This window comes from Meleagris gallopavo, chromosome 6 (assembly GCF_000146605.3).
Source record: "Meleagris gallopavo isolate NT-WF06-2002-E0010 breed Aviagen turkey brand Nicholas breeding stock chromosome 6, Turkey_5.1, whole genome shotgun sequence".
Taxonomy (NCBI): Eukaryota; Metazoa; Chordata; class Aves; order Galliformes; family Phasianidae; genus Meleagris; species Meleagris gallopavo.
In genome coordinates, this window is record NC_015016.2 from 17,568,885 (window position 1) to 17,587,205 (window position 18,321).

Here is an 18,321-nt window from a genome sequence, read left to right on the forward strand (position 1 = left end):
CTTTCCTTTCTTTCTTTTTCTTTCTTTTCTTTCCTTCTTTCCTTCTCTCGTTCGTTTGTTCTTTCCTATGGATATTCACACAGAAATGCAAGACCAAAGCCCCTAGTTCTGCAATACATGTATGAATGAGCAACTACTGAGGTAGGGGGCCATGGCACTTCACCAGCTGTGGATCAAGGTATAAAATGAGAAAATAAACATGTACAAAAAGATTGTTATTGTCATTCCTCTCTGCTTACCATTCCCATTAAGGGGAATACTTATGCAGTGGCAATAAGATCTTTTTTTTTTTTAATGTAGTAATTCCACATTGCTAATTTAAGCTAGCTAAAAGTTGGATGATTTTTGCTTGGATTGCACAAAATGCACATTGGTTCCAAGAACTGTTTTAAAAATACCTATAAAGATAGGTATTTTTAAGGACTGATGTCATCCTCTGATGTCGCTGAGAGCTGTCACTGATTTCAGTGAATCTGGGCCAAAGTTTGCAAAGCTGCAATTTTATTCAACATGCAAAAATGGGTGCTTCTTGAGTAAATAGTATGATGAATATGCAGAAATGGTTTAGGTTATAAAAAAGACCTGAGAACCTAATACTGAGCTTTATATAACAATTATTTTTGACAGGTTGCCTGAAAACACTTTGTAAATGTATTGCTTAGTAGTGGCACAGTCAGTTATATGTTTGCTTCAGACTATACATAGAAGCCATTTTATGAGAATCATCCTTCTCAGGTCATGAATGTGTAACAGGCATGTAGATACAATGGCAAGTCAATGAGCCTGATGTCAGAAGTGTACACTGAAAAGCCATAAGTATGGAAGAGGTTAGCAGTGAGCTTTCATACTGCCAGAATTCTTTAAAAAGTTATGACAATTAAAATGGCAGAACTATTATTGTTTACTTGCCAATACACTCAAGAGTTTAACTGAATAATTAAAAGAGTCCATCCAACTATCCTAATTAGAAAAGATAAAAAGGGCTCTGAATATTGCACTGTCAGCAACAGTGAAAATGCTCTCACTAGTGGAAAGAAAAAAAAAAAACACAAACCTTTTTCTTTTAGCTAACAAACAATTAGAATACCTTTTTAGACAATATCACTCAAGATTAGAGGGCAATCACTTTTCTTTTTCTTTTCTTTTTTTTCTAACAAAGTTAACAAATATAAAAAATCTAGTCATAAACAGCCTTCAAAGTACAATTAGAAACCAGCAGGACAATCTATACTTGTATAGGTAGATGGGGCAAGAAACTAGACACTTGTATTACTGCCATGATATAGACCACAAGTGGCCACTGTGACGAGGATCGGTGTGTACAGCACATGTTGTTAGCCGATTCCATCCAGTCGCAGTCCAAACCGAACGCTACTCTCTTCAGGGTTCAAGACCTGTCTACTTGACACTCCTTGCACAAGATACATCATCATCCTTTCTGAAAAGAGGCGGTTACTATGGCAATACTAGTTAAGTGCATATCATGCTGCACTAATATAGTGCAAAAAATTGCCTTACATGTAGCAAAAAGATGCAGGCAACAGTTTGAGTTAGAGAAAGTAGAAATGTATTGTAACATTTACAGTGGATATTCTTTTTCCAGACAGCAACCGCTAGAAAATATTGAATCTGAGAATGCCTCCTTTCTGGATGTGTATATGAGGCCTTTATATTTTGGAGCGATAACAGGGCAGAATTTTGCAAGTGAGTCATTGCTCTCTGAAATGCAGGTTAACACAAGTTGTCATCAACTGCCAAACTGCTGAACTTGCTCATGGGTTAATCTCAGTTAAAAGTTAATGTAATAAAGCACTAAATTGCTCTTTAACAAGTATATAATCTGATAAGAGTAATACATATTCTCCAACTGAGTATATGTGCTCTGCTTGAATATAAAGAGTCATACAAACTCTTGGTACAAACTCTTCATGCGTACTCATTATACTTGGTTAATGTTAAAGCAGGGGCTTTCAACTGTTAATACAATATCATTACAGTATTCTGGAGACAGAAGTGGTGCTTATAGCTTGTAGGATTGAGGAAAGACCACAAATATCTCCCATTGTAGTGTCTATTAAATTGATTCTGCCAGATTTCTCAGTGTTGATGGTCTAAAGTAAAGCAGTAATGCCTTGAATATCCATAGGCATTATGAAATCCATCCATCTTTATCTACAGTACAGTTACAAAAAAGAAAGTCAAAACAGTTAAATCCACTCCATATAAAATCCCTGTGGCTTTGGATACCTTCTGATTTCAATCCAATAATTAAGACTCCATTTGTCACCGTGAGTATATTTTACATATCTGCATCTCCATCATAAGCCAAGGTTAAAGGTTTCAGCCGGTTGTTCTGCCTTCTCTGGGGCTTCTTTGGCTTTTTGCTGAAACAATAAGATAATTTGTAAATAGAACAAGAAACTGGTAACAGCAATGATGGATTTCATTCTTAAATGAAAGATGACTGTGTTGTAATAAGATAACACATTTGATCACTTGTAAAAGCTATCCATTCAAAACTTCATATGGTTCATTAATTATCACTATCAACCCAAAGCAACACCTAATTCAAAGTTCAGTTGTTCAGAAACAGGCTGTTACGTTACTGACGTGACTTGATGAAATTTTTGGCACATAATCATACAAGATCAGTCATTTCTCAGAAAAGCCCATAGGCAGTGCAATATTTGGTTGTGTATCAATGGAGCAACCAATCCAGTTCTTTTAAATTATGTGACTGAAATCTTCTCTTGACATATCAAGGGTTTCCACCTTAATGCTCCATCTCGTGATTAGTTTTATCTCATACCTTCCGGAGTAACTAAAGTTAATTCCAGATGTTAAAATCAAACCAGTCTTAGGTAACATGGACGTGGTTGCTAGCTATGAACATCTTCTATCTATCCTTGACTTAAATTTTAATCCAGCAGTATTTCCAATCCATTTGCTATAGTTTTAAAAATGTTAAAGCTAAATAAAAATGTTTAATGTATTTTATCTTTAATTAAAATATTTGAGACTTAGTTCTTGCCTTCTTTTAGTGTATATTATAAGCATTTATTTAAATCAGCCCCTGCATTCTGTTGTCCAATAAACTTTTATTGGATATATACAGGATATGTAAATCAGCCTGCCCAAACCAAAATCTTTGTTCCCAAAACAGCTGTTATGGGGGCTTGCAGTGGCCACAGTCTGAAGAATTTGCACTGAAGTTAAAAGCTCACAGTTTTTCTTTCTTTCAGAAAATATTTTGTTTCTTACCTACACATAAGTGAGATTTTGGAGAAAGTTTACTAAAAAATAAATCCACAAGCCACCCAAATGTTAACTTATGCAGTACATCCAAGATCTTGATGACTAAGAGCATACTTCCCTCATCTTCTACCTTCACAGCCAAGCAGGATCCAATTAACTTCAGGGAGAGCATTCTGAAAAATTACTTGCTTTTGCAAAAATCTTCTCTTGTTTTCATGCAGTAACATTTTCAAAAGTATATATCATTTATGAAAACACACGAGAAAACCTCCAGCCTTATTTTAGTTGTATTTCTCTATCTCCCATCAAATATCAAATCAGACATGCCTGAAAATTAAGTTCCTTTTTGATACTTCTGTTTGCGTTTTGTGATATAGCTGCAATGAAATGACAATGGACAGAGTGCAGTTATTCTCAACAGGGATCAGTGAAAATAAACTATCCACTAAGATATGCCATATTTGCAAGAAGTTCTCCTGATCTCAAGACAGTCTATCAGTTTATCTATCATCTGGGCTACAAACAGAGCCCATGAACCTCAGCTTGGACAAAAGTACATAGAAATTTAAACATTACATTTTATAGAAGTATCTGCAGCTTCTAAAGCTGCACATATAAATGCTTGCATTACTACAGTCTGCAAGGGACTGCCTGTTGGTAAAATAATTAAAGAACTCACCAGGCTAGATAGATCATAGAAACAATAAAGATGAGTAAAACAAATGCACCAGCAGCTACACCATAAACCCAGGTCTTCAGCCTCCCATCTAAAAGGAATGAATGTTAGTCAGTAGTGTTTCAGTTAGTCTTGCTGAATTATTAGTTCTGATATGGTACAGAAATGCTTTTATAATCCAAAATAAATGTATTCACAAGCAATTACAGCTTAATAAGAGTAAATACTGTTAAACAACCGAGTGATAGCTCCTCTGTGCTCTTTTGTTCTGCTTTTCAGCTAAAATCCAGGTAATCTGAATGATGCTGAGACACGGGACAAAAACAGCATGGCAGCAAGTTAGAGCCCCAGGGTACTCAGACCATCCTATACTCCATTGCTAAGGGGAAACCCCATCAGCAGGATAGAAAAGCAGAGTTATTTTCTAGTCTACCTCTGGGAAATCAATCTATTATTTCCATTCTCACTGCTATTTAATTTTCCATTTTAAAATAAATTTAACATGTTTTACCTCATTAGTACTTTAGATACGGATACATAACTTTAACTACTGCAAAAAGTAGTTAATACATTTTAATTTCATCAAGGAAGAATGGTGTGACTTTTGGAGTTTTGCTCTGATCCCTAAATGAGTACGTTGCAACACAAGGTCAGTGCATGCTGTTGGATTTGCTATTTTTTTATGACTCACTTTACATATTTTTAAACTGATTGCTGAAAACCTTCTCTTAAAGGGGTCCTACTGCCTTGTCAAAGAAAACTCCATTGAAAAGCTGAATTATTTCATTTATGAGGGGCAAAATTGTTCTTCCATGAAGCCTTGCATATATTTTCAATATTATGGTAAGTAAACATATCTAATCTTTTTCTGACAAAATAAGTATTGCTTTCTGATGCTTTTGTAGAGGTGTAAGGCATAACCAATACAGCTGATGTTTTTCCAACTTCTGATAAGAACAAAAAGCATGCTGAATTTGTTCTAATTCAGAGTGACCATTGCTATTGGTATGCCATTAATTTTAGTCTTTCTGAAAAATGTTATAGTCATAAACAACTCGAATAACACTAATATAAAAACATTTTTGCTTCACTAAATTAATGTACATAATGACATTATAATTGATGGTAACTAATACAAGGGAAATAATTGATCAGTTATAGGTAAGTTGAACATATCCAAAGATATGATAGCAGGAATGAGAAGAATTCAGATTTCGTTATTAATATACAGATAATTTTCTTCCCTTGGTTTATTTGCTGGTTTATTTACTGGTAAATGTAACAGGTTTGGGGTTGTTTTGGGTTTGCTTGTTTTAAAATAATATTATCTCCTTGAAGAAAAGACAGGCATTATCTTGTGTATGGATTATGAATTTTTGTCAGAATGGGGAACTGTTTTAATGAGGTCATTTATATTATTAAAACATGGGCATCACATCTCATACAGGCACTCTGAATTCCTTTGGACAGATTATCTCTTGTGTATGAGGTAATGGCATCTATTTGGCAAGATAAATCAGCAAAGACAGCTGTGAAGGTAAAAACTTTCCTTTCTGGAACTGTAATATAGTCTGTTGAAGATTGTTGAAGAATTACGTTATACCTAGGTTTGGAAACTGTATGGAAAGGAATTGGAATAGCAGGGTAAATCAAAGCTTTCTAGAAGTCAGCTAATCATAGTATGAAAATAATCAATCATAAATCAAGTATTAGTTCAATTGAGTATCATTGTTTTTATCTAAACTGAACTATGCTGCCTTATTAAGTCAAACCAGGAATTACTGGAACATTCATGAAGTTTCATGAAATTTCTCAACTATTTCTTATTCCAAAAAATATGTCTGAACTCACATGAGCATCCATGTTCTATGAAGTTCAATGCAACGATACCTGCTTATCATCAGCACTCTGGCTGCTATAACATACCCTACGGCATTTTAATGTGGAATTAGAGTGAATTAAAAATAGTATATTTGTTAAGATTTTTTTTTTTTTTAAAGAGGACCAGGAAAACTTAATTTCTTTTTAAAAATTATTTTTATTGTGGATTAAAGTAATAACTAATTGGAGTAAAGACTATTTTCTTGGAGGTATCATGTATAGTATTAAAGTACAAATAACAGTCAAAAAGGACTAATGGGATCTAACTAAATATTTATAACCCAAGCCTAATTTAATCCATTTATTGTAAGTACTGCTGTTCACAATTTGCAGTGTTTTAGTGTTTATGCAAGTAAAGATACTGCTTTCAATCTTCAGATTTAAAACTTTCATGGAAGCTTTAGAAATAAACACTAAGACACAAGTGTGTAAAAATATTTAGCTCTCTGTGATTAAAAGACAAGAAAATAATTAATCGTTCTCTATATAATTGACATTTTTGACAAGAATAAAATCTCTTTCTCTGAAAGGATTCTATCACTGAAACTTTATTTGTATCAGTGATAGTATCAGAAAATATTTACTGAAATCTGATTACATGATGGACTTTATGAAATATTTTTAATGGCATAACTCTGAGCATATTTCTTACAACACGAGTGCTTGTTCAGCTCTAAAGAACATGGTCAATATGAGCAAACATTTCCTATAGTGATTTAAAGCACGTCTACGCTAAATATTATGGTTAGCTCTTGTCTAACATTAAGTAGTTTAGATACAGAAGAAAAAGATGCCATATCTATACTGACTGTTTCTCTATGATTCATGCCATAGCTGTAAACTTCAAGCAATACTTATCCATTACAGATCTCTGTGCCACCTCTTCACACCTTTCTCTGTGGCATTATCAATTATGGTGGCATAATCTAACATCCTAGCTTGCACCTTTGCTATTAACGCCCTTCTGAAGTCACATTTTGAATAGTTTCTGTGAATTTTAACAAGTATCATGAATTAAAAAAAATGAATTAAAAAAAATCTTTTGGAATGCAAAATGTCATTAGATATGTTGATGGGCCAGCAGAAAATGGCAGCAGTTTACTATTGTCCCTTTCTCTGCTTTCAGTCAGGTGTTTGTATTCTTAAATGAGTACTTAAGGATTTTTCTTTTTTTCCCTGTCATCACAAATACGTGAATGCCAGGCCCTGCAGAAGTAGTTAGCATTATGAACTGCTCATTGCATGACTTCACCTGGCCCAAAAGGCTGTAGAAACCAGGTCCTTCCTCGTCCTGACTGGTTAGTGGAGGGCTGGGTAGGGTTGACAGCTCGACTGGTTTTCACATCTCCCTTTTTGTCCTCCATGGTGGGCATCACCACCACTGGGATGAGAGTGCACTGTTCGAGTGTGCCATCGGAGGACATAACTTCAGTGTATCCATCTTCGCAACTGCATGTTCTAGTCTGTAGGGAACAAGTGTTTTACGCTGTGTAGCAGAAAAACAAGTTTTCTGTGGGCTATGAAGCATAACAAGGATGATTGGAAGAGAAGATTGTTTCAAGGAGTGCTAGCCTGGAGAGTACTTCTTCATATATTTTTATGAAGTATCATAGCAAATGAACAGATTATTCAACATTTAATTGAGAGGTAGAAAACAGTCTAAGGTTGATTTTATCAAAGCAATGATCAAAAATCTCTGAAAATACATTTGTTGGCACAATCTCCAATGATCAAAAATCTCTGAAAATACATTTGTTGGCACAATCTCTGAAATGCAGAGATGTGTGGGAAAGCTCTCATGGGGTTGTTTAGTGCTGTGAAGCATTAGCACATACCTCACTGCAGTAAGCGTGGGGTTGGCTGCATGGTGGGTTACATGACCTGTCAGCATCTGGTTGGCGCATCACTAAGCAGCCTCCTGTAGGACAGAAAATCATATTTTGACGTGGTAATACCTCTCCTCTGATGAAAATACTGATGCCATTATTTCCTACACTATGTCACAGATTACCATTTTATTATTAAACTGAATTTAAGACTCCTACTCTTAATCCTAGGGGAAGGATAATTTGTCTCAAGTATTTTTCATTGCTACAGTAAGGATATAGCATGTAGATTTCCATTCATTCACATTTTAGAGAACTAATATTTGGCAAGTGATCTTCTTTTCACTTTTTGTCCCTTTGCTGGGTTGCACAAATAAGTAAGTTTAAATATTTTGTTGTGCTTGAAGAAACAGATTTGGGTTTTCTAGGGCCCTCCTAGTAACTAGCATATTAAAACTGTGTCCACAAAGAAAATAAAGGCATATTTTTGATCTATCTCTTTGCTGCCAAACTGAAAACAAAATATTCATTCAGTTTATGAGTTTATGTTTTCTGATATTCCTCATTAGTTAATTTTACTCACACTATAGTTTTGCCTCTTATGAAGCCATACTCCATTCTAGTCTAAGAAAACCTTTTCAGAAGTGAAGAACATATACTGAATGCTATGATAGAAAGTGGTTATCAGTGTTTCTTTCTTTTCTATACTGCCCTAGTTCTCATTGCTACATCTTTATTTACAGCACAGTTATTGTTATGGACCAACATACACAATCAGGCTTTCACTATCATTTCAGCCAGGTTGACTTCAAAATATACTTAGAATCAGTTTGAATGTATCTGAGATTCCCTCTGTCTTTCAGAAAGACATGCAGTACATACTTTAACATTTATACTGCAACAGGACAACTTATCTTGCATCTCCCAAATTAAGTATATCTTTATGCTGGTGTGACATGATGATGAAATCCTGATAGCTGGCATTGGTCACAATCATAGCAGATGCAGTTAGATGTGGTTATATAGATCAAATTGTTAACAGGATGGCTGATGAGGAACAAAGTAAACCCTGCTGGTTGCCATCAGTTTTTCTCACCCTCTGAAAGGAAAACTGTGCATCCTAGCATATAAATCACATGCCCGTGAGAATCTATGTAATAAAGTATCAGTCATTCATGCAAGCTGAAGACGGAAATAGTAGCTTCATCGCCCGTAGGAAACAACACCTTCAAGTAAAAAACAACTATTCAGCACAATAATATTGTACAAGGAAATAAATAAATAAAGGCCTTAAAATAGAACAGGACTCATGAAAACAATATCTGAATTTAAACACACTTAGAGCCAGATGTGTAGTGAGAAGGCATTAAAGAAACACAGTCATCTAAAATATGGGTTGATTCTAGATCAACTTAAGTAACTTCCATTCAAATCAATCATATATGTGTATCTACCACTTCGATCTTTTCAATACTACAGATTATACAAACCACCTTCAAAAAGCTTTGAATGTGAATTTACAGTCTGCTTCATAATTGTATACTTCCTGCAGAGAAGTTCTCACAGAACATTACACTCAAGTATTTCTTTGAAATAATATATCAAAAACATAGTTTTGTACTGCATGGGAACAGTGATCACAGTCTCTGGAATTTTCCATTTGTTTTCATTTCAAATCAGAAAAGTACCACAGCCTAAAACCACATACAGAACAAATTCTTAAAAGAGATACAATGTAGAACCTAAGTTGATCTGCCATGGAGGTCCTGTCAGCATTTAGAAAGGTTCATGGATTCATTTTCTCCTCTCTCTGGTAGGCTTTTGTTCCTGTTGTTAGCACAATAATCTATTAAGATACTCAAAACGGAAATCTTTCCATCTTTCTCTTGTCTGCTTGTCTTGGAATGTTTTTTCTTAAATTGGATTATCAAGGCAGGCATTATATTATGCTAAAGTCCCATGACTGCAGGAGTGAAGTATGTGAGCTAGCACTTCTTTAAATAACTTTTAGTTTATTTCATTACTCAGTCTTATAGATTCCCATTCTTTTCATGTAATATTGCAGTTCTTTGAGGTGAGTGTATTCTCAAATATTTCATAAGTATGGCTAGGAAAATTTAATTAAATTAATAAGGTAAGTCTTTAGAGGCTAATTTACCCCCATAACCATCCATTCTCATCTCACTTTTGATCTGTTATCATCTGTCTTTCTGATAGATTGTTATCTGCTTTGCAATTTCCATCTTTTCTAGATTGAGTAATGCTAACGCATATTTCTCTGGCATTCTAAATGGACTAGATCTAGATCTATCACTTTTCCTTATTAAATAGGTGATTTCCATAGTCTTGTTTCTCTGTTACAATATTCTTTAGGTAACCAATACTAATTTATTATTATAGTTGTTGTTGTTATTTCCTATTTTTTATGCATGTCTATGTTTTATAAATGCTGAATTATCATTTATTTTAAAGCGGTTTTGAGGAATAAACAAATCTTAGAATCAGAAAATAATTACTAGGCCCCGTTAAATAACGTAAAACTCACAGAACTTTCATTTCAGAAGAATCAGTTCCACTTACATTTATTTATGCTTATAGAAGAGAGCATCATGAAAAATCTGCCAGCAACACAACATTTTGAAATTTATCACATGGCTGTATTCAGAACAAACTATTACCTGTATGTGAATGACCATGATTTATAAATGTACTTTGCTTTTTAATATCTCAGAGCCTTAATCCCCAAAGTGAGAAATTTAAAATTCTCTAGGACATTTAATAGATAATTTCATATATTTATATCAACAAAAATTGTGACTTAAAGATGCTCTGTTGCATCTGATGTGAAGATGATCTATTTTAATAATTTTACAATGCAAAATGAGACTTCGAAAAGAGACTTAGTATTACCAAAAATAATTTCAACACCTTGTAAAAATGATACAAAAAATTTATTTCTAGTAACAAATCAGACAGTCATGATGTATTCCATCATGAATCAGAACTTCCCCCTTTGACCTGACAGGAGCTGGAATTGAGGGTGTGTTTATAACCACCATAGTTGATATAAAAATATTTTTAAAAACAAATGCACCAAATAATTCCTAATTCTGATAAATAAGCTCATGCAAATAAGATATGTAGGAAGATTTTCTGGAATTCAGGCACCTCAGTCATTCATTTAAGATATTTTGTAGCTTAGTTTATGTCAAAAGAAACTCCATCCAATCATTGTCTACTGAACTATCCTGCTATAAATTTATGTCATTGATGTAAAGTAACAAATTTATATTAACGTATTTATTAAAATCTGTTATAATTTTCAGAATGTATGTATGTCTGTTATTGTCAAGCACTGCATGTGTCTCTGCCTCTGTATATGCACTGTACATTAATACATAAAAGGTCGCTTTGCTGCAGGACTTGAAATGTGAAATTTAGAAATATATAGATGCTTGTAGAAATATAAAATGTGCAACATTCCAGGACAAATATAGAATATAATATTTGTTTTTACTTTTACTGTTACATGCTATATAATTCTGGAACAGAGCTGACGTTTTTAGTCTGCAAAAGCATGATGATTCAACACAACAGCATACATCAGGAACAAGTGTTTTTATCAGACTATTTAAAAATTATTCCCATTTTGGGGAAAAAAATTTATTATCCACTTATTTTCCAGGCTTTTGTGTATAGGTAAAACAAATAATTACCTGTGACGTTTAAGCCATCTGACCTTTGGCACCACACAGTTCGAGAAGATCCCTTCCAGGGGCTAGCCATCCATTTGTATTCATAGCAGTGGCCATCTATACAGGAAACATTCATTCTTTAAGAGATTTGATGAAAAGACTTCAGCCTACCACAAGTAGACAGCAATACATTAAGTTTAACGGCTTTTATGGTGTCCTTCTTTCACCCGGCAACTCAGAAAGGTGTACTGTACACATAGAAGTCTGCACTTACTGGATGCATACAGAATAGAATGGATGTCTTCTAGACTGAACAATAATGTTCATACACATTGCATGTGGAGTAAGACCAATATAGTTAATGGGCAAAACAGACATTTCCAACAACCTCATAACAGTTGGGGCCCATCTGTTGTGAAAAGTCATTTAGGAGTCAGCTTTCTTTCCTGGTAAAGCTATGCTATAGTTACTATTCCAGAGTATGGTAAAGTAGGCTTGGCTGTATCTGGCTTCACATCTCTATTCCACTGTACACATTTTATATAGTCTGGGATAAAATATGAAGTCTTTCTGTACCTTAGTTGTCCAGTTAATTTTTTTTTTTATTATTCATCTGCCTGGATCTAAATGGACAGGAAATGTCTTTTCTTAGGTATTTTGCTCAGTACTAGCAGTAAGACAAACTTTTTAGTCATTGTCATGTTATAAGAGCAGACCGGATTTGTTTATGCATCATAATATCCTTTTTTTTAATTAAGAAATTATCAAGCAAATAAGGCAACTATTTTTTTTCCCAAATCTTGAAAAGGTATTTCATTATTAAAAAGAGATTTAAAAAATGTGTTTGAAGTGAAAACATATAATAGTTAAATTTTCCAAGTTTTTCTGGTACATAGTTGATATTTGGAAAATAAAATATTAAATGCATTTCTATGTCCACCAAATCCATAATTTCCTAATTTTGACAGCCTCAGCAGAAAGAAGAGAAACATACTGTAGTTCTGTATTTTATTTATTACAGGAAGAGGATGTGTATTTTGGTACTTACCACTGCACGGTCTTGTTTCCAAAGCTTGTTCTGGACAAAGATGTTGATTCTCTAAATCCTGAATGATTACTGCCCGAGATCGGACTTGTATGCCTCCAAAGCCAAGATCCTCACCATTAACACAGGTTAGCTGGCAAAGGCTCCATTCTGACCACTCTTTCAAATAACAGTCCCCTGAATTTTTATTAGAAGATAAAAGATCATCGATGTATGTGAAGAGCTCATGACAATGAGTATGACTTAGAAAAACTTAGAAATTCTGAGCCCTTCTAAGTATCTGTGAGGCAGAAAATAATAACGATGATAAAAAAGTCTATTTGTTGGAAAGCAGAATAGGTTTCTGTAGCATTCCCATAAGGTCAGACTCATTTTTCAGTTTCTGATGACAGCTCCACACAATGTTTGGATTTAACGAATACTAGGGAATTGTACACTGTGTATCTTAGGCTAATTTTATACATCCTATTCATTACTTCTCTTTGACACCAGAAAGAGAAAGCATTGTTGAGTTTTAAAAAGATTGCCACATATCCTCATGCAGAAGCACTTTAAACAGATAGTAGAAACTACTACTGATGCATTCTTTATAAGAATGGGAAATGAGAAAGTGATTAAAATTTCTATTCCAGTTATTCCAGGGTAGTATAATAGAGATTTGCAAAACGTAATTTTATGGAATAAAAATAATTTAAAAAAAATTCTACTAGTTAGATAAAATTAGTGAGACTAATTCTGGCTAAAGAAAATTTAAGAAAGATCTTCAAAATAACATAAACAGACCATTTTGTAAAAGATGCAGTATCAAATGACTATACACAGACTCATTAATAAACCTCTTAGTTCTCATTATTTCAGCGAAAGAGCTATTAAAATTAAAGCTACCTTGTACTGTACTGATGAAAGATGTAATCAGCACTGTGTTGACCAGATGCCTGATTAATGAAGGTATTTTATTTGCCAACATTAGGAAACCATGTGAAGAAATGAATAATTGAAGAACGGATGTATACACAATAGGAAAGCAAGCACTGATTTTTGGAAACATTAGCTGGAACGTATCATTAGCACATCCCCATAGGGCAGTTATTCTTAATGGCTAAATGTGAGACTGCTGAAGAACAGGTTCATGCTCAGCAAAATTTAAAATCTAGTAGTAAGCAGTAGTGAATCCACCACCAGAGTAACTCAGTTGGTCATTTGATAGATTTGCCCTATCAGTAAAGTATGTGAAAAATATTTTATTGCCTGTGGCTCATTCTAGACACTGATTACTGTTAACTCAAGGAGTAAACCAAACTATCTTGAAATGTAATGTTTATTTGTATAGCTTTCTTACCTGGACAAGGGACAGTGCACGTTTCCTCAAGTACCATCTTTTTATTACCATCTATAATAGGCTCTATTTCTCCACAGAATTCCTCATCTACTATTTTGCCTACATCTTCACTGGATCCATCAAAAACCACACAGGAAATGTTCCGCACTCGTGTGCCCTCTCCACACTGAGCATCCTGGAGAAGGAGAAGATGGATGCTGTACGTTGGAAAGTGTCAAAAGACTGAATTTGAGCTACATATCATTGCATCTCTTATTATTTTTTGCCAAAATACGTATTCATTTGAGTAGGGAAAATAAAAATACATCGTTTTTTACATTTGAAACAAACAAAAAATATGCTGTCACCATTGTTTCTTAATATATGGATCTAGCTTGTGCTTTTAAATTGCAATCATGGCAGTATCTTAAGAGATCTCTTCTAGGATAGGAGTTTTTTTTCCAATAAGGATGCTCATCTGTTACCACATATATTCTTTTACAATGTAAGGATTTCAGTTATTAGCAAAGATATCACTGAAATACCAAACTTTACCTTTGTACTTTGAATGTCTGTAGGACACTGTTATACCTGTTGACAAATACGAACACTAAAAATAAATCTTCACATTTTTGTATAAAGTATGTGGAAGCAAGCTGGTTACAATGCTTTGAAACAGATATCCGGGCATATTTCAAACATGCCTACCTCCATAATTTCAATGTCCACTGTGGGACTTACCTCTACTTTGCATGCAGACCATTGACCATACTGCCATCGATAACAAGGCTTAACTGGACAGGGCTTGAATTGCTCCATTTGAGAAGGACAAGGCCTCCCATCTCCCTGAAACGGTTGATTTATGGTCCTTCTTCTGATCATTTTTCCTGCAAACGAGAAGCAGCAATATAGGTAATAGCACAGTGGCTAGCCTGATTTATTGTTCAAGATGGTTCTATGTTGGTGAAAAGCAGTGTTTGAATAATGTATTTTTTTCAAATTTGACAAACTGGACAGTAAAGCAAATCTGTTGGCTCTTGCCTGTTATAAGGATTTTATTATTTTACATTTTCTGAGTCAGACACTGTATATTCAGTACAGCATGAAGTACTGCATGAAGGAGGATGTCTGATCAGGATTTCAGATTACTCCTGTAATAGACAGAAAAAATTAGTAAATTCCCAGTTCAGAAGCTTGGGGAAAAATACTCTTTCTGAAGATTATAAAATGTTTATGGCAGTTCTGTGGAGATACTGACTATTCATCTGGAGTTTGCTGCTGTTTTTCCCCTGAGTTAATACAGAATTATGTGTAGGGAAGGGAAAAGGAAAATGAAGGGGCAAGGGGAAAGGAAGATGAAAGGAAACAGGACGGGGAAGGAAAAGAAAACTGTGTCTTTAAAATACTCCAAGGTTATATGCAGACCTGTAAGGCCACATGTTTGAGAGCAGTCAGACCAAGATGACCAGTCAGAGAGCTGACAGTTCACAGGACATTCCACCACACAGGATATATTCATTTGCCATGTCTTTTCCAAACCAAGCTAGAAGAAAATATCCAATAGTTAGCATGTAATGTTCAGTTTATGCCAGCAGTTCTCAGTATGCATTTGGACAGAGTGAATCTGAAACAAGTAAGCTTTAAGTAAACATGAAATAATTCCTAAATTAAAAGTAAAACAATTAAGATATTTTAAATCTCATTTCACAGAATCATAGAATAATCTAGGTTAGAAACTATCTTTAAATTCTTCAAGTCCAGCCATAAAACTGATGGAATGAGTCCCATCTCTAAACCACATCCCTGCCTGTTTAACATCTGCAAGGATGAGGATTCCAGCACTTCTCTGGGCAGCCTGTTCCAATGCCAGATCACCCTCATCAGTACCTAATCTAAACGCCTTTAAGACAGCTTCTTAACACACTATCCCTCATCACCTGAGAAAAAGGGCTGATGCTTTCTTCCTGTAACTTTCTTCCAGGTAATTGTAAAGAGCAATGAGGTCTCTCCTCAGCCTTCTCCAGACTAAAAACTGAAGTTCCCTCATACGTCCTCCTCACATGTCCTGTTTTCTGGTCCCTTCAGCAGCTTCATTGCTCTTCTCTGCACGCACTCAACCAAGTCGATGTGCTCCTTGTAGTGAAGAGCCTAAAACTAAACATGATATTCAAGGAGTGGTCTCACCAGTGCTCTGTATATGGGGACAATCTTTTCCTTACTCCTACTGGCCACACTATTTCTGATCATCATAGAATCATTTGACTTGGAAGGGATCTTTAAAGGTCTTATAGCCCAACATTCCTGCAATGAAGAGGGACAGCTAAAAATAGATTAAACCCTGAATGTCTCCAAGGATGGTGCTTCCACCACCTCTCCTGGTAACCTGTTCCAGTGCTTCACTAATCTCATCATAAAAATCTTTCTCCTTATATCCAATCTAAATCTTCCTTCTTTTAGTTTGAAACCATTTCCCCTTGTCCTATCATAACAGACCCTGCTAAAGATCTTGTTATCTTCTTTCTTACAGCCCACCCTGTAGATACTGAAAAATTGCTATCGAATCTCCCCAGAGCCACAAATCTCTCAACCTGTCCTCACAGAAGAAGCGTTTCATTCCTTGGATCATTTCCGTGGCCCTCCTCTGAACTCACTCTAACAGGTCTGTGTGTCTCCTGTACTGAGGACTCCACATCTGGATGCAGTACTCCAGGTGAGGTCTCACCAGCGCAGAGTAGAGGGGCAGCGTCACCTTCCTTGAATGCAGGCCAGGATGTCATTTGCCCTTTTTGTCACTTGAGCATGCAACAAAGTCCCAGTGGCAACACAGTCCTAATGGCATATTCTGACTCTTAAATATATTCTCAAATCTTTTAAATAATTATTTTCTAAATAATAACCTGTAAAATGAGGGCTTCAGCTTGTACTTTTACTTTATACTGTGGTGATAAAATCATTAATATTTAGAATAATAAAATCCAAAAGTTGAAAGGGGCCTAAAAGAATCATTGAGTTCATCTGTTGGGTCTTTATGCTTTGAGAGATTTGGCTAAGAAGTTCATCCTAACTAGAAGAACACTCTTCTCAACTAAAAACCAGCAGTCTGATTGTGTCTAACTTCTGCTTCTGGGCTAAGATAACACTGGTGTCTCATTACTACAGATTCCACCGAGAGCCATTTCTCCATATTGTCACATTTTTCTATTTGATTCCTTCTCAGAACTGGGCCAGTGAACTAACTATTTAAGCAGTTTATCCCTCCCAGGCTTTGTTAGCATATTAATTGATTTTCTGCAGTTCCTCCCTTCCAAGGACGGATATCTGGCTTTTTTAAACATTTGAACGATTGTTTTTCTTCAACTTCTTCTTTCTCCTGAAATAGCATGTATGTCGAGTCTCTGCACCCACTTGACAGAGAATGTCGGCATAGAGAATGAGATGCTGTCCAAATGTTCTCTAACTCTGATCACAGTTGATAAATCTTCTCTCTGACCTGTCTCAAATTGTAAGTCATGATGCAGTTGGAGACCCTACTGTCTTCAACTGTACACTAAGGGACAAAACAATTTGTGACGTGTCATTAAAGTATTTTGAAATAGGAGTAAATACTTAACTATCAGGCATTAATAGCTTAATTCATTTCAAAGCTGTCCCCTGTCATAGAAAATGTTATTATGAAATTAGTATTACTTAGCAACTGGTGCTAGGAGCTGAGTTCAAAACCAAAAAAAAGGAAGAGATTGAGCATACATTTGACAGTGTTTATAGAAGGCTGCAGATGAAGCAAGTTTTCAAGAGCTCAATAGAAACTGAACAAATTAATGGCAGAAACTGGAGGTTTAAACACTCAGAAACTACATCTGGCAAGCACAGTCCAATAGCTAAAAACAGGAGGAGGATGAGAGAATAGATGGAAACTCATGTATGTTTTTCTGCCTTATTCTTTTCTTGGCATCTGCTTATCACAGAATCATAGAATCACAGAATTGTAGGGGTTGGAAGGGACCTCTAGAGATCATCGAGACCAACCCCCTGCCAAAGCAGGTTCCCTACACCAGGTCGCACAGGTAGGCGTCCAGGCGAGAACTTGAATATCTCCAGAGAAGGAGACTCCACAACCTCCCTGGGCAGCCTGTTCCAGTGCTCCGTCACCCTCACCGTGAAGAATTTCTTCCGCACATTCGTGCGAAACTTCCTATGCTGCAGCTTATGTCCGTTTCCCCTCGTCCTGTCTCCACGTACCACTGAAAAGAGACTGGCCTCACCGCTATGGCCGCCACACCTCAGATATTTATAAACCTGGATCAGGTCCCCTCTCAGTCGTCTTTTCTTAAGGCTAAACAGACCTAGTTCACTTAGCCTTTCTTCATAGGGGAGATGCTCCAGGCCCTTCACCATCTTTATAAATTCTCCCAGCTGAAATGAAGACAAATATACAGCCAAGATTAAAATGATAGTATCAGGAACATAACTCTGCAAGGCCATATAACTAAAATGAGTCTAGTTCTATGGTCCGTAGTATAGTGTTTCTTTGAAGGGCAACAAGCAACAGGAACATTCAGCTTGTCTTTAAATTAATTGAATAAATCTGTAACGTGAGGGGTCTTCTTATGCTTATATATATATAT

General features: G+C 35.4%; 1 protein-coding gene across 1 annotated transcript; it reads right to left on the reverse strand.

The window, feature by feature from the left end:
• Positions 1 to 6: 6 nt before the first annotated feature.
• On the reverse strand, positions 7 to 15,260 carry LOC104911400 (thrombospondin type-1 domain-containing protein 7A). Its single transcript, XM_010712539.3, has 9 exons — positions 15,122 to 15,260; positions 14,438 to 14,583; positions 13,718 to 13,892; positions 12,382 to 12,555; positions 11,355 to 11,450; positions 7,648 to 7,730; positions 7,065 to 7,275; positions 3,935 to 4,022; positions 7 to 2,384 (listed from the first exon to the last, which is right to left on the reverse strand). The coding sequence occupies exons 1-9, from the start codon at positions 15,213 to 15,215 to the stop codon at positions 2,300 to 2,302; spliced, it is 1,152 nt and encodes a 383-aa protein (XP_010710841.1). The 5' UTR covers positions 15,216 to 15,260; the 3' UTR covers positions 7 to 2,299.
• Positions 15,261 to 18,321: the final 3,061 nt, after the last annotated feature.

Excerpts from the sequence above, each read along its gene's own strand:
- LOC104911400 (XM_010712539.3), bottom strand. The coding sequence starts at position 15,215 with ATGAATATATCCTGTGTGGTGGAATGTCCTGTGAACTGTCAGCTCTCT. Across the intron at positions 11,451-12,381 it reads GGAAACAAGACCGTGCAGTG|ATGGCCACTGCTATGAATAC; the intron begins GTAAGTACCAAA and ends TTTCCTGTATAG. Across the intron at positions 2,385-3,934 it reads TCTATGATCTATCTAGCCTG|CAAAAAGCCAAAGAAGCCCC; the intron begins GTGAGTTCTTTA and ends TTATTGTTTCAG.